Source organism: Gymnogyps californianus, chromosome 1, assembly GCF_018139145.2.
Source record: "Gymnogyps californianus isolate 813 chromosome 1, ASM1813914v2, whole genome shotgun sequence".
NCBI classification, from domain to species: Eukaryota; Metazoa; Chordata; class Aves; order Accipitriformes; family Cathartidae; genus Gymnogyps; species Gymnogyps californianus.
Genome location: NC_059471.1, coordinates 70,502,221 through 70,527,774, shown reverse-complemented (window position 1 = coordinate 70,527,774; position 25,554 = coordinate 70,502,221). Strand labels below are relative to the sequence as shown.

The window sequence follows — 25,554 nt, the reverse complement described above, 5'->3', positions numbered from 1 at the left end:
CCTCACTCCTGCTCCTCCCACTCTTTTCGGGCTCTTTTCCACTGCTGCTGGGTCAGACCCTCATCACCTCTGGGAACTGCTTTCCTGGGTGTTCTCCTTTCCAGTAGCAATGACAGCAGCAGGTGACACAGGCTATGTCCCAGGTAGCCCTTCTCATTCAACTCTTGCTCTGGTTTAGGTCAGAGGTTTGCCTTTTCCTATCTTTTTTTTCTTTTCCTGCAAAGGAAAAACAAATTCGGTAGCACTTTCTGATCTTTCTAAAAGGCCCATCTAACTTTAGCTTGCAGAGGAGACTTTTTCTTCATGTTTTATCAAAGAGAGTTGGTCTGCTGGAGAATGAAATGCCCAATAAATCTGTCCTCGAGCACCATCTGATGGGGAAAGTCATGTATTGACTGGGGACATGTTTTTCACTTTTTCAGGAAACCACGTCTTTAGCAGACTGGGAAACTTGCCAAATCCACATACAAATTTTTTGTTTCCAGATGGACTCCCCAGTACACTCTGTAATACTGATACTTCACTGCCTTGGTGAGGAAGCACAATGCCCAGTTGTCCAGTTTTAGGGACAGTAGGAAAATATATATGTTGTTACACTCTGAATTAGGGTTTTCTGAGAATTTCTTTCCCCCTTCAGCTGCTGAGAGGCCTATAAATTGAAAGTAAATAGGATAAGAAAGTAGGTATAGCAAGGGCTAGAGAGTAGATAGACATCCAGTTACCTGTTTTAAGCAGATATTTGAAAGAGAAAACGAGAATAATTTGTCATAAGAGGCAAAATTTTAAGGGCTGTCCTACTTGGTACTAAAGTATAATGCAAGCTCCACTGAAACCACAGGTGTTCAACAAAAGAAAACCATGCTGCATAACAATTTAGAAACTTGAGAATATCTTTCTCCACTGAAGCCACAATCACATGGAGAAACAAAGTTAAAAATTTGGCCAAAATAGCATGCATGCTGTTATGACGAGTATCTTGGGGTCTCTGGGAGCACACTGCACCCTGCACCACCTTTTTCAAGAGATGCCAAGTCCACCAATTCCAGACACCAGCAACATTTTCAGGCTGACACTGCAAGAAATGCTTCAGCTGGTCACCATTTCCAAAATTGTCGAAGTTCTGCCAACATCCCCCAGCTCCTGAAGAAAAGATGAAGGATGTTGAAATTGGCTGGAGGAATGCTTTTTGTACTACAAGAGCTCTGATCCTATAAAAATATGCTTGTGAATATGCTTAAAATGTGGCATCTGCAATAAGCAGCCCCAGCCAGGCCAACAGTAGATTGGAGGCTCAGGCCAGAGGACATGATGGAGGGGGTATCAAGTCCAAGCATGAGAAGGAGGAACTTCTTTAGGACACAGTAGAGAAAGTCACAGACTACCTGATTCAGGTGTTATTTAAATCTGGAAGAGAGAGGAGGACTAACAGTCTTTTTTTTATCCCTCATTTTAGCAGATCATGATATAACTTGCACTTTCTAAACCTGCAGCTGTGTTTGCCACTGTCAGTTGTGTGAACGACCACGAGGAAGCTGTCTTACAACTTTCAAGTCAAAGAGTTTCATCTCCCTCTTGGCCTATTTATTAGATGGCCAACTAAATGGGGAGCTACTTAAAAAATAAAAAAAATGCATGGCCGCTTAATTCTCCTCTGAACAGTTGAAGGAACCTTAGCATTTGGGAGTTAATCAAAGTTGGGGCTGAAAATTGTCCCTCTTCAAGACTGTACTGAGCTACTTGCAAATGTTATCCATCAGAAGAATTCTTCTTGCAGGTGGTAGACAGATCTTCTAATAGGACAACACGATGGGAGATTGGGTTAGCATCATTCCTCTCCCAAGTCAGCAAACACTGATGCCGTTCCCGCACAGCATTAACGTGCTTCGGAAGCCTTTTTATCCTGTGAGATTTGACAGAATATGAGGGACTAAGGTTGCAGAAGGTAAAGCAATAGTTACACTGGCTGCTCTGGTGAGTGTCACTGGTTCGTGATCTGAAATATGCTCAGGTTTAAATTTGTGATTTGTGAGTTACAACAGCACCCTAATTGCCCCAGGTTTTGTTTCAAAAAGTAATTTTTTGCCACAAAAAGGAAAAGGCATGGTAAATACCCCAGTTTACTTGATGTATTTTTCATATCTAAGACCTCCTATTTATTACAAATTTGACAGAACGGAAGAGCAGTTCCTATCATGTAGCACATCTCAAAAATAGTTCTTTGATGCTAATTTAGGATTTAAAATAACTAGAAATTTGGCTTCATTTCTCCTTGTAAGTTAACACAGAAGTTTTTCAAGACTTCCCTTTAAAACAAGCTCTACAAACTCTTTCATTTTGATGAGAAAGAAATCTGAGCTCCACTCACAATCATTTGATTCTCAAAGTTCAGGCTCCAATATAATCCCTTACAAGATTGATGATCAGCTCTTTGTGAAATGAGTCTTCAAAATTATAGCAATAACAGCACAGTTGAGTCATGGGTTTTCAAATCCCAAAGAGCCAAGCTATAAAGCATCACTTACCCAGGGGTATTTCAGAGCGCCCATAACCAAATGGGGGCTGGCAGCACCTGAACATACCCACAGAGGTTCCCATCAGCTAGAATGCGATGGTATTACAGAGTGTTTGAAGTAACGAGCAAGCTTGTCCTGTTTTGTTGCCGCATTATCTGCTCAATAATCAACCTCAGAAAATGAGAACGGTACTGACCTCTCTGATGGCGCTGCAGTGAGTAAATTCAGAGAAAACAGGACAAGAAGTGGAAATCTGCAGAACTGGTATGTTTATAAAGGGTCTCTTCAAATGTATGCCACATACACCAACATGGAATAAATCTTACGTTTGCTTCATCATTTAAAAGCAACAAAGTCAGTACATATCATATGCTACCAGCTATTTTACAGAAACAAATTACTATATTGTATATACAGCCTCTTCAACGTCAGCTGATCATAAAGGTCAGAAAAGTAGTCACTGTTAAAAAAGTGAAAATTTCAAAAGGTAAAAAGCAGAACAACCCCTCCAAGCCTGCCTACAAGCCCAAGAAAACCAACCCAAAACTAAAGTAACAGCAAGCAAGAGAAAAATCTTAATTTGCACTGATTTGTAGGTAGAAACTTTTCTTTAGTCCATATTCAGATCTCTCTTTTGTTACAGTCTTCAGATACCACAATTGGATTAAAAAAAACGGCTGAGTAATTCAGTAAAGCCCACTAGACTGAAGCCAAAAATAGCTGCAACTGCTCCTCCCTCAACTTAAAAGGGGGAGTCACATCTCCTCATCTCCAGGGATGTCATTTACTCATCACTCTCTGAACTTGCATGGTTATGGCAACTAAGAGACAACACCGGGGATCCAAACGTGGTCTCCAGGCACTAGGAACAGTAGCTTTAAGCACTCCATCTCAAAACTGGTAAGTTCTCTGTTTTCTTTTATTTCTTCTTTTTCATTCACTGTCAAGCCACTTCTTTGTTGAATCCTTGGCTCCTGTGCCTTTTATGTGAAAAGTAGGCAGATTCAAATGATCATTTTAAGGAACAGCTTGAAGAAAAAAACCCCCAAAACATCTGCACTTTATATTGACTTGAACACCTCTATTTTGTGCTATAGTTTCAGCAGAGGAAGAGGGGAAAAAACACAGCGACAAAATGATAGACGTGGAATGTCACTTCATTTTATTTCTATTCCTTAAAAAAAAAAAAAATATATATAAAAATTAGGGCAACTTTTCCGTAACTGAGGCTTTACAAAGAAGAAATGTTTCTGCAGCACTTCAGAAATTATTTAGGCCTACAAGTAAAAAACTTTACTTCTGTAACATCAGTTGCAACATGTCCCTGAGACCACAGCCATCCACAGATTCCTCAATTCCATTATTTAATTTCATTTTCATTTAGTGTATATGGAGAGCTATTTTTCAAAATAAAAATATTTGCTCATTGTGGAAAGCACATTTTTCACTTATGTGTAACAAAAACAGTGAAGTTTTGAAGTTTTTATAAGCAGAAAAGCAATATTCAGGCAGCTGTATATGTTAGTATAAACTGAATTTTATGGTGTTTACAGAATTCAGCTTTAATCAGTGCAGCAACTTAGAAGGATAAATGTCATCTGTTACCTCATATAACCAACAAGTATAGTAAAAACTACTAAATCTTTCATATATATTAATTTTTGAGGGTTTTTACCTACCCTTTTCCTTCACCCCTTGCTATAGTTGCAAAACAGAACTCCCTGACTTACAGAAGGGTGGTTTTAGGTAAGAAAAAAATAAAAATAATTTTTAAAAGATGGAAAGAAAATAGGAAATTTAGGGCGAGAATGTTTTGGGACATCTACCAAGCAAGACAAGAGGAGATAAGACAGTTGAAAATGCCTCAAGTTCCTAGGGAGAAATGAAACACAGATTATTATAATAAGGAACTCTGAGGATATGTACTGAAATCATAGCAGTAATAAGACACACACTCATTATGTCAATATATAAAATCAACTCAGAATTCTGTACAATTCCCATGGTGCTGCCACTGGAATCACTGAGGTTTCAACAAGGGTTTAAATGATAGCAGGCACAAGAAAAGGTAAAGAAAAAAAAATTAAAAATGCAAAACACCATCTACGACTCTCCTGAAGCAGCAACACTATTTGCATGGATGTGTTGAAGGAGATAATGAAATTGTTTTTAATAAAAAAAAAAAACCCAAACCCAACAATTATACATAGTTGACTTTGTACTTTCATCAAGTAATACTAGGAAAAGCATATGGAATGTTATCAGTGCAAAATACATTTTTCGTTTGTTTCAAATGAAACACAAACAGTGGTGACTGGCAAGTAATATGAGCTTGAACAGTAAATAGCACAGGAGAGTGCTACAACTCTCAGTATAGCTCTGAGAGTAACCTCTCATTAGTTAAGCAGTGCAGACAAATGAAGACTAAAATACCAACAAATAAACAGTTTTTCTGGTTGGTGAAATGTCACTTATGCCTCCAGAGATGAGAGAGAATGCATTAATCCAGATCCATGAACTACTGCTAGTTGCTCCAGCACACCTTTAACAGTCATTCAAAAGAACTAAGAAGCAAATTTATTCTTAAAATGAAGGTAGAAAAACTGCACTGGAAATATTAACAAATAATTTATGACAAAGTTGCTCAGTAGAAGTTATTACTAAACAGAAACCACCAGTTCAAGTTTCAATAAAGCTTACATTCAGTCTCAGTTTCAGTCTGAATGACCCCATATTATTCTAAAATTGTCCATTTTAGGCCTTCTAATACATGAAGTTAGCATATACCCAATTCTGTTACCTGGGAAAGACCAGGCATCAGCAGGGGTCGGATGGCTACCCCAAGGTGCCTAATCATGCTGTGCAGCAAGTTTTGTAGACAAAGTATGCTTAACAAAATCACATAGGCAAACAGCCTGTTAATTAAGCTACTGTCACAGCAGACAAATGGCAGCGGACCACAGCATAAGAAATTAAGGCTAATGAGCTATATTGCAAATTCTCCTGATTAAATAATAAAAATTCACCTCTGATTAAATAATAAGAATCAATTTCTGTCTTTTAACAATCTATCAATCTAAACACCGTTTCAAATGTGAGCTACAAGCAGGATTTGTGTATTTCATGTCATTTTTTTTTCCCCTCCAAAAAGGTTAAAAATCCATATAAAATCCCAGCCAGTACAATACAGCAACAGCTGTCCCTCTCACGAGTATTCTAGTGGTACCAGTTAGAATAACATTTGTCTAGAGTTAACATCGCTGCAGCAGAAATATTTATATGTACTTGCCTCCATGTGAACATAACGGGCCCTCTTAAAAGATCCTGTTACTACTGTACAAGTCTGGCAGGTGTAAGCATCACCCCAGGTTGATTCACTTTGCCTCTCCTGTAAGATACCTGTATGCAATCCAAATGTGCAGCTATTGATTTTTTAACTTAACATTTCCATGGCTACAGTATTTTTGTTTGTTCACGTTCATTATCAGAATAGCTACTAAAGCTAGTCCAACCCCTAGACTTGGAGGGCCACAAGGACTGAACTCCTGAGCAATTCCAGAAAGGAGCGGGGCAACTATACGTCCCACTGATGTCACAGACTGTCCAACACCTAGGAGCGTACCGCTGGCCTCATTCCCACCAATGGTTAATTCAAGATCAAGGATACAAGTACGACCTATAGTAGTTGAAAAGGCTAAGAACGTGGAAGACAAAATGACCATCCATATGCTCAGCGCTGACGCATACAGGAGAATCAACGTGCAGGTAAGAGTGCTGGAATGCAACAAAAGTCTGTAAGTGTTGTGCTGATAGAGTCTTGTTATTGGTCCGAGCAGACAACCAGCCAGGACTCCAAGTGCACTGCTATAGCTCATTAGGTATCCAGCGAACAACGGTTTCACCCCAAATCTCTCCTCCAAGGCCAGACTAAAATTACTATAGTACAGTAGTATAGCAACAGACATCAGCAACCGCACTAAAAATATATCCCACAGATCAGAGCACGCAATTCCTTTAATCCTCTTCAGCACCGTTGCAACTTGGATCCACGGAAACCAGAAAAGACTATCGCTTGCCATAGCTCCATTAGTTGCTGATTTCAAGTGCAGGTCACGATTTGCTTTTGCTGAGAAACTGTCTGTTCCTTTGTTGCCTTGTTGATGTTCCCTATTGCCAGTGTTTTCTTCACTCCAGGGTAACATCCAGACAAGACCTATATAGATCAAGAAATTAGTTGATTTAATTCAATTGCATTAACTTTACATGGAAGACATTAGTCTGATTGTAAGTTTACTTAGTGTAAAGATCAAAATTCAAAAAAGGACTTTAACAATCATTTCACTTTAAAAAATTACAAAGATTAAGTCTAGTGTTATTCACAGTGTCAGTTCAATTCTAAATGTGGTGAAAGCAAGGAAGGGAAACACTGATGAGACACATTCGCAACATATAAACAAATCTAAAGGCTAAAGCCAAAATTCTGATTTCTAGTCTTCATCTTTGGGCACATGAAAAATTCCCATTCCTGTGTCTGAACGTAAAAGTGATATATACAATACAAAGGAGAAACATCTGGAGGTTATCAGTTTCAAAATTCCCACCCTTCCACACAGGTTCGAATTCAAAGGGTAGTATCAGTATACAGAACATGTATGCCATAGATGATAAACACACCATGAATTCAAGGTATAACAAATGGCATAAAAACACAAAAGTGAGGAATGAAGGGACCCAAGATGCAAAATATGACATACAACTTACCAGCATTCAGAAGGAAGATAGAGGCACAGATGAAGGACGTTTGATAAAAGCCATCTTCCAACTCTGTAAGGTAGCCACCAACAACAGGCCCCAGAATGAAGCCCACACTAGAGGCTGCGTTGAAGCGTCCCATTACCAAAGGGCGGTCTCTCTCAGAAACCAAGTCAGAAAGCAGAGCTTTAGAGATGGAGAGTGTGTGTTTGAAAATACCTGCAACATAATATAAACAAAATAATAAACATGTATTGCTCAGTCCAAAAGATAAAAAATGACAGAAGCTATCTGAAATATCAATGGTCAAATCTGTATGACTGATACTTTTAAGATTCCATAACCACAAATTTTTCAATGCTGTAGAGTCATCCAGCATGTTGGGCCATGACCATCCTCCTGGCTGTTCAAGGATTTGGACTTAGGAATCAAAATTATTCAGGCATCTGTGTTGAAGGAGTGGTCCTGCAGCCCTGCTGAAAGAAGTAGCAACTAAGCTGAGTGCTGAAGTACACTAGGAATAAAATAGCCACTAAAATAGGAACTTGTGGGTGGGTAATGGTAAAGTAGGAATGGCTTGTCTGTTTATGAACATAGCTCTGTACCAACTTTGCTGAGTATGAAAATTTCCAGGATTGTAACACACCAAATTCATATGGGAAACTGGGAGGTGGCAAAAGAATAGCACAGAAGGGTAAGCATACTGCAGGAATACTAATAATGCAATCTTTTATGTTCCCTCCCTCTGACCAGGGCAATGCTGTCACAGTCACAGTGCTGTTAGCATTAAAAAGTATTACCTCTACTGAGTAATCAAATATCAACCAAATAATTCATTAGCAAATTGTCTTTAAATTAAGAAACAATATTAACAGTTCCTAAATCAAAACTATGGGCCATAAAAGTGCCCTTTAGTAGATGTGTTCATAGTAATACCAATTATTATATTATATCAGAATTAGCTTATTATATCAGAATACATGCAATAGGTGTTCAGCTATTTTAAGAACTCTGATACGAACCCTAGCACAAACTTAGCTTCGGTGCTGCAAACATACATGCTTTTGCACAACATAAATATTCTGTTGAAGCAGTGACCTAAACTTTCAGCCAAATTTTGTAGTATTGCTTTGAGGTATATTTTCAGCATGAGAAAAAAAAAAATAATGCACATATCGTTCCATTCTCCATTGCAAGTGCAGGCCAAGATTTCCAGCAGTGACCTAGTATATTGTGTACCTGTTATGACTAACCTTACAATAGCCTCTTTCAAGGAATTGCTGCACTCCTGTTCTCATAAAATTCAGCCATTCAAGGTGGCATAAAAGTTATGACAGTTGTTGAGTATACATTTCAAATCATTTTCAGAAAAAAATCACAAGAATGTTTGATTTGTAGAGATTTTTCCATTACTAAGGTTCAGCTGGTGCTGCTGGATGATGATGATGCTTTGTAGCCATCCACATACCATGATTTCTTTAGTAGTAATTCTCAAGCTGAGACTACAGGGAATTTAAACTGCAAAATGCCAAGTGTTTACTCACCTACAGGGACTCTAGAAATGGCAAACAGGAACACAGTGGTGGATGTTCCAAGAAGGAAGTAACCCAGTGCACTGAGAAGAATACATGCAAGCAGGGAATACCGTCTTCCTACTATATCACTCCAGCAGCCCTTTCACAAAGCAGGAAATTAACATTTTATAACATTTAACTATGTACAGTGAACAATCAGTACTCTAAATTAAATTGAGAAAAGAGATCAAAGGACTGTCAATGAAAGCTTAATAAGCTTATCACACAACATTCCTAAGTGCTCAAAATCTGGAAGTCATGAGCAGAGTCCTGCCCTGCTGGCAGTGCACCTGCTGCAACTATGATTCCATTTGATGTCATGCATAGAGCTTTTTTAAAAATAATTTCTCTCTTTTAAAAATAAATTCCTGCAATAAACACCATGAAATATTAGTAGTAGGGGGCCTCTGAAAATGTTATCACAACCAACCGCAAATATTTGTTTGCATCAATGGTTGCTATGTACTAGACACTTGTTGAGCATCCTAAAAGGAATGACCGTCGCTATGAGGAGTTTGTCATCCGAGCGCAGACAAGTAGGAGGTAGTTATGAGAAGGGCAAACAGTAAACTTGCATGTAGCATGTTTATAAATCAGCTTGATTCCAAACAGGAAGTACGTTTTTAAGAAGGTAGGCAATGGTCTTGCAGTTCAAAGAAAATGCCACAGGATTATAGAAGCAAATGATCCCAGGTGGCCTGCATAACAAACCCTGAAACAGTTTTTTCATGAGGTGCTCAGAATCTGCTCTCTTAAAAGCTAGGAGGTGCCAGGGTAATATTAAATATAGGGGTCTAAGATATTGGTAGGTAGAGCATGCATTCAAGAGGTTCAGTCTTTGCACTCTTGCTTAGATTAGGATGTAAAAAATCAAAAGCTAATAGAAAACAAAACCAAAGAAAGCTCAAAGATGTAATGCATGAATTTAGGCCATATGGCAAATTACAAGGCACTGCTCATTAAATAGGGAAAGCAAACTCTAGATAACAGGCTTATGAAGCGCTGACTCGCGAGACTGCTTTTTGGACAGGCTACTGCATTGAAGGAAACTGCTTTACTAGCACCAACACTGAAGAGAACCCTGTGTGACTGCGATGTGCTCAGTAATGTATCTGAGCCCAAATCTGGATTCTAGGTTTCGTCTAAAGACTGTATTCTGTTTAGTTCTGAAAAATCTGGCAATTTCCTATAAATGAAACAAACATTTTCCATGCAAACTAAAAACTGGATCCTCCAACCAAAAATGCTTATATGAACACTATAAACATTTTCAATGTCAAGAAACACTATTATTAACCTCATGCTTTTTCCCCCTAAAATCCACAGAAATACCAACATACTCAGGAACCCAGTGTTAGAACTCACCACAAATGTGCTGGAAAATAGTTGCATTATACCATAGAGAGATCCTAAAACAAACAAGTAAAATACCAAGGTTAAAAATTAAACTTTTTTTTTTTTAAATGAAAACTGCACAAAATTTTAAATGAGGAAACATGAGAGGAATTCTGGGAATAATTTACTAGAAAAATAGGAAGAGGGAGCAGGACAAACCAAGGGTGGAGTTTAGCACATAACCAAGGAAACAGTTTCAGCAATGACAAAAAAAGAAAAACAAATGCTGAAAACTTATAAAACTGTGTAATGTAGAAGGATGTTGCTTTGTATGGTGTATTAAACAAAACAGACCTTGGCATTTATAATTGCTTTCTCAGAATCAGGAGAGAATTTCATTTCTGGGAGGCACTAATTACTTTCCACTTGGCACTTCAGCCTATTACAAGGCACCACAGAAGCCCTGAAGAAACCACAGACCCTACTTTCATTTTGGAGGCTAAGAGTTTAGCAGCAGAAGAGAAGAAGCAGAGAGAAACATCTGCCAGCTTCTTTCATTTATAAGAATACACCTTAAACCCCAGTTTCTTTTAAAGTTAAAAATCAAAGCAGACTGTTGAAATTAAAACATATTTTTGATGAATTGCTGCTTAAAATAATACTCGGACAACTCAGAGCAGAACCAGAATTATTTCATGAAAAGTGCTAAATTTCACCCAAAATAAAAAAGCAAGGTAATAAAAAACTGAATAACAGAGCCCGTGTCAACCACACGTAGCTATAAAGAATATCATATTTGTATCATTACAAACCATAAACAGTACCATAAGTTCTAAATAAGAACTTTAGAACCACAGAACTTCATCTTACCACTTCATTTTTTAAGATAAAATCCCAAACCTTCAGAATTTACGTGTAAGCACTCCTTAAGGATGATAAATATTTTGCCAAAAGGCAGCTGCAAGGAATTTAATCAAACTGGGAGCAATCATGGGCATTGGAAAGCTCAGGAGAACCAGCTGCAGTACTGTTTGCAAAGTCTAAATAACAACAAAACTAAAAGCAACACCTCTGGCTCCCAAAGTTGCTGAGCTGTAAATTCTTGGACACTGGAAAAGCATGTGTACAAGTGTTACTGCAAGACTTCCTTGTTCTTTCCAAGAATGCTCTTTCCCAAGCACCTGCTTTTGGCTACTGTCAGTATGCAAGGTTGGACAGGTCTTTGGGTCTAACACAGTATGGCTGGCCTTACACTTCTACTTGGAAATTGGCCTTACTTTTTATTATGCTACTAGCAAGGAAGAATTATGTTACAATGTCCAATTTGCAGTAAGGCATAATCCAGTTCACATTCTCTTATTCTTTGGTAAATCAATCAAGTACTGCAACTCACCTATTATTCCAGCAACTGTATGACTTGCTCCTAGAGATTTGATATGAAGGTTCATTAAAGGAACAACCATGCTCACACCAAATAAATCCTGAAAAGAAGGCAGGAAAAGTTTTAATAACTGATCACTTCTAGAAAGATGGCAGCAACCTGGCTTAATAGCAGTCAATATTTTTAAAAATTTTAAATTATTTCCATATCAACACAAGATTAAAAGAAAATTTTTCATGGCCAATGTGGTATGTTGTAATCTCTACAATGCATCCTGTATGTACAAAATTACAAAAACACAGAAACTGAAAGATAAAGGATTGCCTCACAGAGGAGTTAAAACTATGAAAACAGCAATTCTCTTTCCCCCTCCAGATACAATCATTCTGAAGATACATATTCAAACATTTAATATTCCTTTAATAGATAATAAACTTTATCTGTTTAACAAAAAAGTACTTGGTACTATTATTTTAAATGTAAAGTGGTCTGTAATTTCAATCACCTAAAAATACTTTTTACTTGTGCAAAGAGAGTATATTTGGAAAATCTATAGTATTTTAACTCTCAACCACAATGGGGAAGAAGCCATGGTAGATCTAAACCTACCTACAGACTGCCTTTCTGTATAACTTAAGAAATGTCATGGAAAGACAAAAACATGAAAAAAAGAAAAAGAAAGAAAAAAGCAAAGAATAGGTGGAAAACTTTTTCTAAGAGGAGGGCAAAGGACACTGCCCATCCTGAACAGTACAAGGATCTCCGACTCATTCCTTTTGACTTTTTATCTTTTGTTAAGCTAACTACAGTGACCCAGTAGTTCTTTCACTGTATGCTCCTGGCACAGCATACAGTGTCCTCTATCAGAGCAGAACCTTACAGAAGAGATCTGTTGGAGCAAGATCACCTTTTATCAGGACTGCATGAGCTGAACTAGACTAGCCACTCATTGTATGCCCAAAGCCAGAATAACTGTAACAATGTGTATCACTAAGTAAATTCTCACAGTCTGTCATTAAGTATCTTTTGATGGTTGAGATTGCGACTTACAAGGTTAGAACCATTATTAAATACGTAAGAATGAGCAAACAGACCACACAACTTACGAACATATTCAATAACACAATCTTAGGGCTTGTTGTGGTTTAACCTCAGCCGGCAACTAAGCACCATGCAGCCACTCGCTCACTCCCTCCACCCAGTGGGATGGGGGAGAGAATCGGAGAAAAAAAAAAAAGTAAACCGCGTGGGTTGAGATAAAGACAGTTTAATAGGACAGAAAGAAAGGAAAAATAATGATAATAATAATAATATGACAATAATAATACTAAAAGAATTAGAATATACAAAACAAGTGATGCACAATGCAATTGCTCACCACTCAGTGACCAATGGCCAGTTAGTTCCTGAGCAGCCATCCGCCCCTCCCAGCCAACTCCCCCCAGTTTATATACTAGGCATGACATCATATGGTATGGAATATTCCTTTGGCCAGTTTGGGTCAGCTGTCCTGGCGGTGTCCGCTCCCAACTTCTTGTGCCCCGCCAGCCTTCTTGCTGGCTGGCCATGAGAAGCTGAAAAGTCCTTGGCTTAAGATAAGCGCTATTTAGCAACAACTAAACCCATCAGTGTGTTATCAACATTATTTTCCTACTAAATCCAAAACACTGCACTACACCAGCTACTAGGAAGAAAATTAACTCTATCCCAGCTGAAATCAGGACAGGGCTCAATAAGATATTCCAAGCACACGCATGCACAATCACGGAATAACAGAATAATCCACTTGGAAGGGACCTCAGGAGGTCTCTAGTCCAGTTTTCTGCTCACAGTAGGGACAGCTCTGAGGTCAGACCTAGTAGCTCAAGGCTTCATCCAGTCAGGTCTTGAAAACCTCCAAGGATGGAGACTGCACAACCTCTCTGGCAACCTGTCCCACTGCTTGACTGTCCTCATGGTGAAAAAGGTTTTCCTTAAATTGAAACAAGAGGTTCCGACTGGAAATAAGACCTTCTCTCTCTCTCTCGCCATGCACCGCACTGAGGAGCCTGGCTCCAGCTTCCTGTTAACCTCCTTGCAGGCAATGGAAAGGCAGCTGCCAGGCTCCCCTCAGCCTCTTCTCACAGGGCTGTTCCACCCTGGCAACCATCCTGGTGGCCCTCTAGGGAACTCACTCCAACCTGGACACGGTATTTTAGATGCAGCCTCATGAGGCTAATGTTCAGCTCACTCCCCACCAGGGCCTTTCCAGCAGAGCTGCTCCCCAGCCCATATATTTGGAAGGGGTTCTTCCTTCCCTGGTGCAGGACTTGGCAGTAGTCCTTGCTGAGTTTCATAAGGCTCCTGTCAGCTCATCCATCCAGCCTGTCTAGGTCCTCCTAAACTGCACCCCCTACTTAGGTGTCATCTGCAAACCTGAAGAGAGGTTTAATGACCTCGTCCAGGTCATCGATAGAGACATTAAAAAGGGCAAGTCTCAGAATATATCCTGGCAGTACTGGACTTGTCATAGGCATGCAGGTAGAGCAAGACCCACTAACCTCTATCCTCTGATGGGTAGTTATTTCTCATTTCACCTATAATTTCTTATGTCAAATGATAACTATGCTGTATTTGCTTGGTTACAGGAAGCTTGCATCACAGGCAACAGCTCTTTATTATGATATTTCACCACACTCTACACCCTCTAAAAGGACACTCACTTCTTGATTGATTTCAGTGTGTACTCCAGCTTGGTGTCAGCAAGGTATTACAGGGCTGGAGAACCACAGTGTTCAAAAGTGAGCTAAGAAGCAAAGCTTGTTCTCACGTACCTTTTTGTGGAATATTTGTTCCAGGACCCAGACCAACCAGATTGTTTCTACTGCCTAACCTAAAGGTAGGTAACAGAATATATCTACATTTCACAGTGCAAATTTGTACTCATTTTGTATTCATTTTCCAAGTTATCCCTTTTAATTTTAAATTAATTAAATGACATTTTCCCAAGGCTCATGAATCACTACAGAATACAAACCTTCTTTAAAGTCTATACACTATGTTCTTTCAGTAAGGGTTTGGTTTGGTTTTTTTTAGAAAAAGCACAGGGGTTTTTTGTTTGGGGTTTTGGTTTTTTTTTTTTAGTTTACACTAAGCACTGCTATTTCAAGGAAACAAGGAACAACTCTCTGATAAGCATAAGGCAAGACTTAGCTTTAAGGGCGCTGCGCTATTCCATTTCATTCACCGGATAAAAATCATACCTTTGGATCAGACCGCACAACCGCTTGCATGTTAAAAGCAATACAGCCGCTACAAGCCACTATCGCTACAAACATTCAAACTCCAAGAAACCAGCTGAAGTGATGTACCGCAAAACCCAGCAGCTTTATCTGGAGCGTAACAGGGGAGCCCGCTACGAGCCGGGACCCGCGGGGCGCCCACCAGGCAGCGGCAAAGGACACGGGGAGGGCAGCGGTGATGGGAGGGGGGGGTGTCTGCCCGACTTCGGGCTTCGCAGCATCTCCAGACAACCCTGAGGGGACCTCACGGCTCCGGAGCCGTCCCCTCTCTTCTGCCTCCAGCACGGCCCCTCCAACGGCTGCCCCGGAGCCGTGGGGCCGGGCAGCGGGTCGTGCGGGGCGGGGAGGATTTCCCTCCTCAGGCACGGCCGCCCGTCCCAGGCCGCGCCGGAAGGGCACCACGGCCGCCGCACACCCGCCTCCCCGCTTACCAGGAAGCCCACCGCGTAAAGGCACCGCACGAAGCGGCCGGACGCCGCCGTTGGGCTCCCCGCGGCTCCCCGGCCTCCGGCCTCCATCCTCCTCCTCCTCATCCTCCATCCGGTCAGCGGCGGACCCGGGCCCGCGCCCGCGCCCGGTAGCGGCCGGCGGCGCGGCGGCGCTGGGCATGCGCAGTGCCGGCGGCGCGGTGGGGCAGGGAGCGGGGGCAAACCGTGGTGTTTTGTTGGCGTTAACGAGTGTATTCTTCGTGTTTCCTCTTTTTCAGGCGAGGAGGAGAAGGAATAAGGATCCCTGCAGGTCTCGGAGGCCGTCAGGATCCCTGCCTCCCCACCCCCCCCCCCCCCGTAGGACTTTGCCTTTCCTGCCTCTTCTTGCGTGTTTGTACGTGGAGAGTTTTGCAACCCCTCAGGGCCTGAGGCTCTAAGGAAAGCAGGAAGAGCTAGATAGGGTGGAGGAGCTTTGGAGGCAGAAATACACCCTAGGAGCGAGGGGCTTTGCAGGCAGAAATACACCCTAGGAGCGTGGTAGTGGGTCCCCTGCACCGTTCTCTCGGTTGCTGTAGAAAGATGACTTTTGGACCTGCGCACCTCCGAGCCTGCCTCCTTCATGGGGAAAAGTGGCTGTGTCCCACCACTACTGCTGTTGCTTGGCCCCCTCATGGGGCTCAGCCCAGTGCCTTCACCAGGTGTTTCTGGTGGTGAAGTGTTTTCCTGCCTTGTTACGTGGCTGGTGGTTGTGGTGCTGAGCCAGGGAAGAAGGGCATCCCTCTTTCTGCTTAGCACATGCACTGCTGCGCTGCGTTTCCGTTAAAGTCAGGGATAGCTGGAATTGTGGATGGCTATTATGTTATAACGTATTTGCATCCAAAGAAGTAAAATGGCATTCTTAAATCTCTGAGATGCACAGGTGGAAGTGATTGTGACATGCAAAATACCTTTATGTTGGAGGCAGAGGCGATTTTTTTGTATAGCTGCTAGGCCAGGGACCAACTGCAGAAGGCTGCAGTTTTAAATACTTTAAAAAAACCCCAAAATGCACAGAGGAACAGGACATGCTTTAACTTGTTTTTAATTATAAGTAAGAAGAAGCTTTTGAAAAATGATGATGACTTTTAAATTTTAAAAGTTAGCACCAGTTGATAAAGTTTCAGAATCAATAACTGACAATAGGATAACTTCAGTTCTGTCTTCATGTTTTCACAAGAAATAAATATCACAGGATTGAGGGTCTTCAGCAGATTTAGGTCACAAAAAAGGAGAAGGGAATGTGGTTTTCCTTATGGTTACGAAGAATTAAGCTCAACACGTGCCCCCCCCCCCAAAAAAAAAAAAAAAAAGGAAAGCAAGACATATTCCTAGATAGGCAGCTTATTTATAAGATACCAAGGCAAAGCTTAGCCTAGCATATGCATAGGAACAAAGATGCTATCAGAGTCTCCAGAATAACTCAGTTGTTCGGTATCCCAGTGGCTGTGATATTTTATAGTTGGCTTAACCAATACAGCCTATTAATTTAGCTCTCTGAGGCAACTTTGAATAACAAATCCTCTCAGTGAGATTTTTAAAATTCTGGATATAACATTAATGGAGATCACAGTTGCAAACAATTTCTCTGAAATGGACAAAATGGTTACAAGATACAGAAATATTAGAGCATCATGGGAATTGACACTACATTGTCTGCTCAATATTGCACTAATTTTACCCTTGGTCATTTCAACTCTGATAGAAGAAATGGAAAAGGCCTGAAGGTTTATCAGAGGAAACTGTTAAAGAGGTGGATGATTAAAAGATGTTGCAAGGGTTTAGGTACTGTTCTCGGGGTATAAGGCAGATTGCATTGTGCAAACACCGAGCCCAAGTGAAATTTTTGAGGTTCTATGTAAATGTCAGTCTCTGCTATAAGTCTCAGAAACCAGAGTTAGCAATTCTGCATTCTTCTCAGATTCTGAAGGTCAAAATGATTTAATATAATGGGGACAAACTATTGTAGGCAGGAATATTGAATTCCCTGACAATGAAAACTCTTTCTTAGTTTTGTCTATTATTTCAAGCTATCATCTTCATGCAGAATGGCTTGCAAAGCAGAGCATAACCAAACTTTTTGATGCTCCAATAACATTGTCGGTGCAAACTGTTCACGGAGCAAAAAAAAATATTTAGAAAACATATAGATGTCTCTTTCTTTAACAGATCCCTTACTGCTTTTGTACTGGCAAACTTGATTAGATTATTAAAGAATTGTGCATATTACATGTTTACTTTTGCATAATATATAAGAAAAAGGCATTAATGTATAGTAACATGGCAAATATCTCTGTTGCCTTTGAACTGAAGGCAGATGGTTCCTGCTGCCTTGGAGGTTCCCACTCATGTTCTGTCATTGCAATTACAAAATTTAAGGTAAAGGCTCCCAAATAAAGAAATCTTAAGATAAAGGTTCCCAAATAAAGTGATGGTATGACTGATAAGGGAATTGACTAACAATTAAAGGAATGAAATACAATGAAGACCATTTATCACAGTCTTGAGGAAAATAAAACCAGTCTAATATCTTTGGGGGCAGAATTATATAGTTGGTTGATTAAAAGATACTATCAATGTAGTACACTTACATTACTTGAAGGTATTTGACTTGTTGCTACTTTAAGGTGTTTGACTTGTTACTGGATGATTCTTAAAGACAGTAGAGGAATACATACTCAGAAATGGCAAACAGCATGTGGATTCAGAATTTTTTGATATGTCTCCAGACTGTATTTGTGAATGGATAATTTTCCTTGAGGAGGGGGTATGTCTAGATGGTCCTCTCATTTCTAACCCTTTTTCCATGACCTGGAAGAAGAGATAGAATCAAAATTATTGATTTTATGGATAATGCTAGGACCAGGAAAATTATGCAGACTACGGACACAACACAATCTGAGTACTCGGCTTTCATCATATGTAAGTATTCTAAGTGTAAAGGCACAGCTAGAAACAAAGCATGATGCACGCTTAGGGAGTGCACCTCTCTGTTGTGGCAGTCAGTGGTTATGAGATGAACTTGGTAGTCATAGTAAATAACCAACGACCATAAGTTACTCTGTGGCCCTGTCGTGGTTTAACCCCAGCCAGCAACTAAGCACCACGCAGCCGCTTCCCCCTCCCCGCTCCCAGTGGGGTGGGGAGGAGGAAAAAAAAAAAGTAAAACTTGTGGGTTGAGATAAGAACAGTTTAATAACTAAAGTAAGATAAGATACACTACTAAATAATCATAATAATAATAATAATAAAATAATAATAGTAGTAATGAAAAGGAATATAACAACAACAAAAAAGAAATAACACCCAAAAAAAGACAAGTGATGCACAATGCAGTTGCTCACCACCCGCTGACCGATGCCTGAGCAGCGATCCACGCCTCCTGGCCAACTCCCCCCTGTTTATATACTGGGCATGACGTTCCATGGTATGGAATACCCCTTTGGCTAGTTTGGGTCAGCTGCCCCGGCTGTGCTCCCTCCCAGCTTCTTGGCACACCTTCTTGCTGGCAGAGCATGGGAAACTGAAAAGTTCTTAACTTAGGATGAGCGCTACTTAGCAACAACTAAAACATCAGAGTGTTATCAACATCATTCTCACACTAAATCCAAAAGCCAGCACTGTACCAGCTACTAACAAGAAAATTAACTCTATCCCAGCTGAAACCAGGACAGGCCCAAAAAGCAAACTCCATCTTTTGATCAGAAATAGAGGAACCTGAAGTAGAAAAGCAGGAAAACTTTATTACTTTTGTATCAGTAATTTGGTCTGAATACTAATGCAACATTGTGTCTAGTTCTGCTGTCCTCATTGAAGATCAATGTTGAATAAATGGAGAGGGTTAAGAAAAAAAAAAAAAGAAGAGACTTTAATGGCAGAAGGAATGTTTCTTACAGTGTTGGGCTGCTGGAGATCGGACTGTCCTCAGCCTTGCTTAGTGGGCTGTTCTCGCCTCAAATTAGTCCCGGGGAGAATGTCTGAGGTTCAGTTTGCTAATGAGGAGAACGGGTGAGGGATCTGCAGCCCTTTACTAAAAACATCCACTGTGGTAAATGCTTGATGTCACCTGCCAAGCAAGGGGTTGAGGCAGTCTGCAGCTGCCCTTCCTCAGCCAGCTCTGTGGCTGTGTGTGCTCCAAGCCATGACAAAGTGAAAGTGCTGATGGAATTAATCTGAAATCTAACAAAGTTTTGAGAAAAAGATCCTTTCAGACCTTCCACAGGGGAGGAAATTTTAAACCTTATAAATTCTTAAATAAAGTTTGTAAAATACTTTTGTAAGACAGATCTAAGACAACTACAGCAATTTATTGCAGTAAATGGAACATATTCTTGGATTCCCGCGTTACAAATAGGTAAGGTCAAGACCCCCAAATGTACAATTTTTCATCAAATTTAGCGAATCTAACAATGACTTATTTCATTCTGGTTTACCGCTTCAGATCATTAGGGTAACATTCAACAGTCATTTCAACTTTCATATACAAATTGAGCCCAGTAGAAAAAGTTACAATCCAGTGGTCCAGAACATTTTAAGAGGTACTGTAAATGAACTTGAGGTTGGAAACTGCTGTTAATCTTAAAGACATTTAAAGTACAATCTCTCTGAAAAGATCTGCAGATTTAAGGAATGTGGAAACCTTTTAATTGACTCCACCCTCAAAGCTGTAAGTGCTGGTGGGCATAACAGAGTGACTTAGAAAGCATTTCTAAAAATCTTGTTAAAGGAAGGAATTATTTCAGGCATTGGGCCTAGTTCTCCCCTTCTGGAGTTTTCCATGGCAGCATAACTAAGACCATGTGGCTTTCCATGTTTCTTTCAATTAATGCTTAACAGATAAGATAAATAAACCAGGAATTGTTTAGATACCATTGATCCTGCTCTGGAGCAGAGGATGGCCTGCATGACTCCTGTTGACTCCAGTCCATTTCCTGTCGTACTACAGTACCCTTATTTCACACACACACACCCAGCCTATGATTTATTTTTTCTTTAACCTCAGGAGGTCTGTAGAAGCTGGAAGTGTGCAGAAAGAACTGGAGGCTAGTGCCTCAGGCCTCCTGAATAAAATCCAAAAATATGTACCCAAAAGTGTCTGTCCAGTAGATGGAAGGAGTTACTGCCTCAGAGTGAGATTCATAATAGCTTCCTGCTGTGGAAGGACCCACGTAAGACAGCAATAAAAATGGTGAAGAAGGGTGCAACTCTTATTTTCTGACTATTTCTGGGGTGCAGGCACGTGACTATTTCCATGGGAAACTGCCTGGAACACCTCCTAAAATTAGGCAACTCATTCATTTCTATGAAAATTGCACATGGGGTGAGTCATTCCTTTAAAGCACTGCAGGAAATATTAATGGTATTGGCCTGGCTTTCCTATAATTGTAAGAAAAGTTTAGAGCACTCACCAAGGATGTGAGGAACTCAGATGCACCTTCTTGTACCTCTGATGGTTCTAGTTATCTTGCCCAACTTACAGGGACATGGATTCATCACACCTTGAATCACTGTTATGACTCAATTAAAAAATACCATGCCTTCCCATATTTTTACCTATTTTATCCAATGTAGATTTAAGGTAAGATGTAATGCAGAATGGGATAGATGAACCACTCACAGTCATTGAGTCACACAAACATAAAGTTTTCTCTTCCTTTCTGTGGCTGAATAAATCTGTGATGCTTTGTAGAGTGTCAAAGTCCTGAGCACAGAGAGGGTATGAGGCAGGGTCCAAATGGGATCTACACCCTGCAGCTTTGTTCATCGGGGTGGCTGCAAGCCTACCACCTGTTCCTGCAGATGCGTAACAATGGATCCTGGATACATAAAAATGTGTAGATATAATGCCTCATAAAGAAGATTGTTCTTGTTGGTTTGTTAGAGTTCCTGTTGAAGCTGTTGCTGGGATATGGGCTGCTTCTGTCCTTAGGTCAGAAGAAGGGTAGTTACCATCATCTGTCTCTTTATGAGCTTAGCATAGCTCATGCGGAATGAATGACTCAGTGATATTTGTGTTCAGAGTGGCTTGATTTCATCCATGTGTAGAGGACTTGTACTCTACAATCTCTACTCAAGTTTTACATGAGCCAACAATGTGCCCTTGCTGCAAAGAAAGTGAATGGTATCCTGGTCTGCATTAGGCAAAGCGTTGCCAGCAAGTTGAGGGAGGTGATCCTTCCTCTCTACTCAGCACTGGTGAGGCCGCACTTGGAGTGCTGGGTCCAGTACTGGGCTCCCCAGTACAAAAGAGACATGAACATACTGAAGAGAGTCCAATGAAGGGCCACTAAGATGATGAAGGGGCTAGAGCATCTGTCCTATGAGGAAAAACTGAGAGAGCTGGGACTGTTCAGCCTGGAGAAGAGAAGGGTCAGGAGGATCTTTTAAATGTATACCTGAAGGGAGGGTATACAGAGGACAGAGCCAGCCTCTTTTCAGTGGTGCCCAGTGACAGGACCGGAGACAGTGGGCACAAACTGAAACACAGGACATTCCCTCTGAACATCAGGAAACACTTTTTTATGGTGAGGGTGACCCAGCACTGGCACAGGTTGCCCAGGGAGGTTCTGGAGTCTCTAGCCTTGGAGACACTCAAAAGCTGCCTGGACATGGTCCTGGGCAACTGGCTCTTGGTGGTCCTGCTTGAGCAGGGGGATTGGACAAGGTGACCTCCAGAGGTGCCTTCCAACCTCAATCATTCTGTGATTCTGTGATTTGTGCCCTGATTTACTGTAGTATTAAGATTAAAGTGGTCATATCTCAAAGTAGTTATTCCAGGCACCCTTTTAGTCAGTGGAGAAAAAAAAAAAAAAAAAGAAGAAAATTAATTGCGCTTTTAGGGTGTGATCCATTGCACGTTGAAGTAGTCATCCAAAAATAGGTCAGATGGACTGTGCCGTAAAAGTGCCGATATGACTGTAAAGGAAACCTGAGGTGACCAGCTTAATTGGAGACAGTTACCCTGCAGCTGTCTAGCGTTAGGTAAGATGAATCCCAGCCAAAGATTTAATCAACAAGGTGTACTATACTCTGTATGTCTGCCCAGCATGCTGCTGACAATTGATTGCATAAGTGCAAGGGATAACATACTGCCCAGCTGAGGAAGATGGACAGGATGAGGATCTGAATCAGCAGGTGAGATAATCCATCGCTGTTCAGAATGTTTTTCTTCAACAGAAAATGGGCAATGAGGTCTCAGAAGGACTCAGCTCTGAGGCAGCTGCTGAAATTGTTCCTTGGTGTATAGTGAGACATGCAGCCAGTTCTAAAAGGCTGTTTTTAGATCATGGACATATCTGCCAGCACAGATAAGGAGCTGCCTGCCAATTCCAAACATACACACAGGACATTTACTCAATCACACACAAACATAAACAAGCAAATAAACAACCTCCCCCTCCCATAAACTAATCAAGCTTTTTCTCCTTCAGATGGAAAAGGAAGAAAGAAACAGCCTGCTATTGTTTTGGTTTGGTTTTTTTCTTCTTTTCTATTTTTAAATACAAGGAGGGTCTCAGATACTATATTGAAGCTGGAGCTATTTAGATATATAAATAAAATATGCAGATTTAGGAGTTAGTTTAGCCCTATCTATCTGGAAAATAAACAGAAATAAAATCATAAAACTTTTGCCAGCTTGGTTGAATGAGATTGGAATCCATCCACTATGTGGGGGCCTTCAATCTTCAAACTATGAATCAACAAAATCAATGAATGTTGAGCTTAATCAGCCAAATTGATTGTATATTAAAACTGATTTAATTACTTCATTGTCATTATAGTAGGGATAAATTTGGCTAAGTCACTTTGGCTTAAAATGCCAGTCTTTCTGTAGAAATTTAGGAGTTTTGGAAGGAGTTGGGGAATGACCTTGTTTAAGATTCAGAATAATGATTGTTTTGGCTTGATAAGCCTGGCCCTGTTTTTCCTGCCTTGAAACTTTCTTCTATTGAGGAACCTTCAGAATTTAATTTAATTGAAGAAAAAGCACCCGGAGACTTTCTGTGAGTATCCACCAGTAGTGGATAACATGAATTTTTAAGCTGACATAGCAAGTCTTAACATGGCTTCTGATTCATTCCTGACATAGCCGGGCATAATACCGGAGATGCTAGAGTATTTGGAAGATAGCACTGCTGGAGAATGTGCCATAAATATAAAAGAGAATAATTAAATTAGATCCTCTTAGGATGAACATGCTAAACTGAGACCAGAGTGCATGTACAGTATATTAAAAATAAATACTTGTACTGCACGGGCAGTGATTCAGCTGTCATTTGAATTCAGTGAAACTTTTCATGTAAACTGATTTCAGTGAAGCTACTCATGAGAATAAGTTACTTTCATGCAGAAATGGGTTCTCGGAATCACTGACGTATTTCTGACCTGAAGCCAGGTAGGTGCAATAAGACTGAAACCAGCCATTTTATTTCTTTTATTATTTGTGGTTCAGTGGCTGAGTCAGGTGGCTGGAGTTCTCTTTTTACTTCTGATGTAACGTTAAAAAATAATTTCACCGTTGTGTGCCACAGTTTCCTTAGTAACAGGTATGAATAGCAGTGCATAACCATCTTTGAAAAGAGCTTTGAGAACTGTAGAGTAAAGCATGAGAGTGAAAAGTACTTGTATTATTTTCAGTGTCAGAATTCACCAACTTCAGGGTTGTGCCCTTTCGCAGTACTCATACATGGCTCTGTCCAATTGGTATTTTGGAGGTTGTAAACACATATCCTGTAATGCTGAAAATAACATTATTTAAGACGAGCCAAATGGCATTATGTTAAGCAGCACATCAGAATTAATTCAATTTTATCTGTTTTTTTTTTAATGGATATCATGAAGAACTTTGTATCATTGATTTTGTTTATGTCGTGACTATCTACATCTCTGGATTTCACTGAATAAAATTTCTTGAGCTATTTTCTTGGATAAAATTTAATTGGCCAATGCTTTGTGAGGCCACGCATACAACAGCAAAATTGTTGGGAACTCCAGCCCACTGAGTGGGATTCAGTTCCAGATTAAGACCTTTGCATTCAGACGTCTCTGCATGAAATAGGGATCTGAGAGTCGATGGAGGTCTGGTTAAAGCACGTGGTAGTGCCTCCAGAATGACCTGACCAGCTAATGGAGACTGGTTTCAGCCATCTAAACAGAGGTATCTAGCATCACTTTTAGGTGGTGTGAAACTGGCCTGTAGTTGTCATTCAAGAAAGGTGTGGGTCTCCTCTAAGTCCCTTGTCATACCTGCCTGCCAAATGTAGAAGCCTTAGACATCCTGGAGCATCCAATGGTGGGAGATGACAGTAAGGCAACTGTATCCCTCTGTCCAGGCTTGATTCAGTCACCATCACGTAGGCTCCTAGTGCCATTTGAGGTGAAAGAGGGTACCTAAGACCCCTGCGTGGGGCTGGCAGATATGGTTAAAACTGGGAGAGAAATACGCCCTTCTGCAGTGGCAGCTGAGAGCCAGCAGGATACCCTGGGAACTAGGTAGAGCTGAGCTCTCTGAGTCAAATCTAGGTTGTGCTGAACCAGGCTCCACCGACTGTATTGATGACTAGATTGCTACTGATTATAATGGAAAGACATCTAGCTCATGTGAAATTGTCTAAATTTGGGCATGTTAGTCCTGAACTGAATCCTACCTTTTTTTTTTTTTGACACATTAGAATAGAATAGAGTAGAATAGAATAAAATAGAATAGAATAGAATAGAGTATTTCAGTTGGTAGGGACCTACAACAATCAGGTAATCCACCTGCCTGACCACTTCAGGGCTGACCAAAAGTTAAAGCATTATTCTAACCTGCAAGTAATCCTTTTCTAAAATATGCCTTATTTTCTTTTATAACACATTCTATGTGTTGTTCTTTTTCCCAAAGTTTTTTTTTTTCTTTAATAAAGAACAATAGAACATCACTTTCCAAAGTGATATTTCCAAATATCACTTTCTGCTATAGCAAAGTGAACTGCATCAGTGGCTGTCAGGGAAAGTAAATATGGCAAAAAGAGTCTGTTTGACTGAAAATTCATTTACTGTTCTGTATACACTGAAACTGTGCATTGCAAAAAAAATCACAAAATATCAGATGTGCTTGTGTATGAAGTTAGTATAGCATCAGGTTTGAATAAAATATGGCTTGTAACAAATGCGAATATGGTGTTAGGCAGATAATGTAGTGTTATAAAAACACTGAGGACACATCTCTGGTTCATCTGACTGGAAATGAGGAGAGGTGGTAGAAACAGGCTT

The 25,554-nt window shown here is 40.4% G+C and overlaps 1 protein-coding gene across 1 annotated transcript; it reads right to left on the bottom strand.

Annotated features, from left to right (window-relative positions):
* Nucleotides 1-3,652: 3,652 nt before the first annotated feature.
* Nucleotides 3,653-11,655, bottom strand: MFSD9 (major facilitator superfamily domain containing 9). Its single transcript, XM_050901233.1, has 5 exons — nt 11,568-11,655; nt 10,205-10,248; nt 8,810-8,939; nt 7,275-7,484; nt 3,653-6,726 (listed from the first exon to the last, which is right to left on the bottom strand). Exons 1-5 carry the CDS (start codon nt 11,635-11,637, stop codon nt 5,936-5,938), a joined length of 1,245 nt encoding a protein of 414 aa, XP_050757190.1. The 5' UTR covers nt 11,638-11,655; the 3' UTR covers nt 3,653-5,935.
* Nucleotides 11,656-25,554: the final 13,899 nt, after the last annotated feature.

Excerpts from the sequence above, each read along its gene's own strand:
- MFSD9 (XM_050901233.1), bottom strand. The coding sequence starts at position 11,637 with ATGGTTGTTCCTTTAATGAACCTTCATATCAAATCTCTAGGAGCAAGT. Across the intron at positions 8,940-10,204 it reads TATTTTCCAGCACATTTGTG|GGCTGCTGGAGTGATATAGT; the intron begins GTGAGTTCTAAC and ends GCTTTGTGAAAG. Across the intron at positions 6,727-7,274 it reads TATCTTCCTTCTGAATGCTG|GTCTTGTCTGGATGTTACCC; the intron begins GTAAGTTGTATG and ends TGATCTATATAG.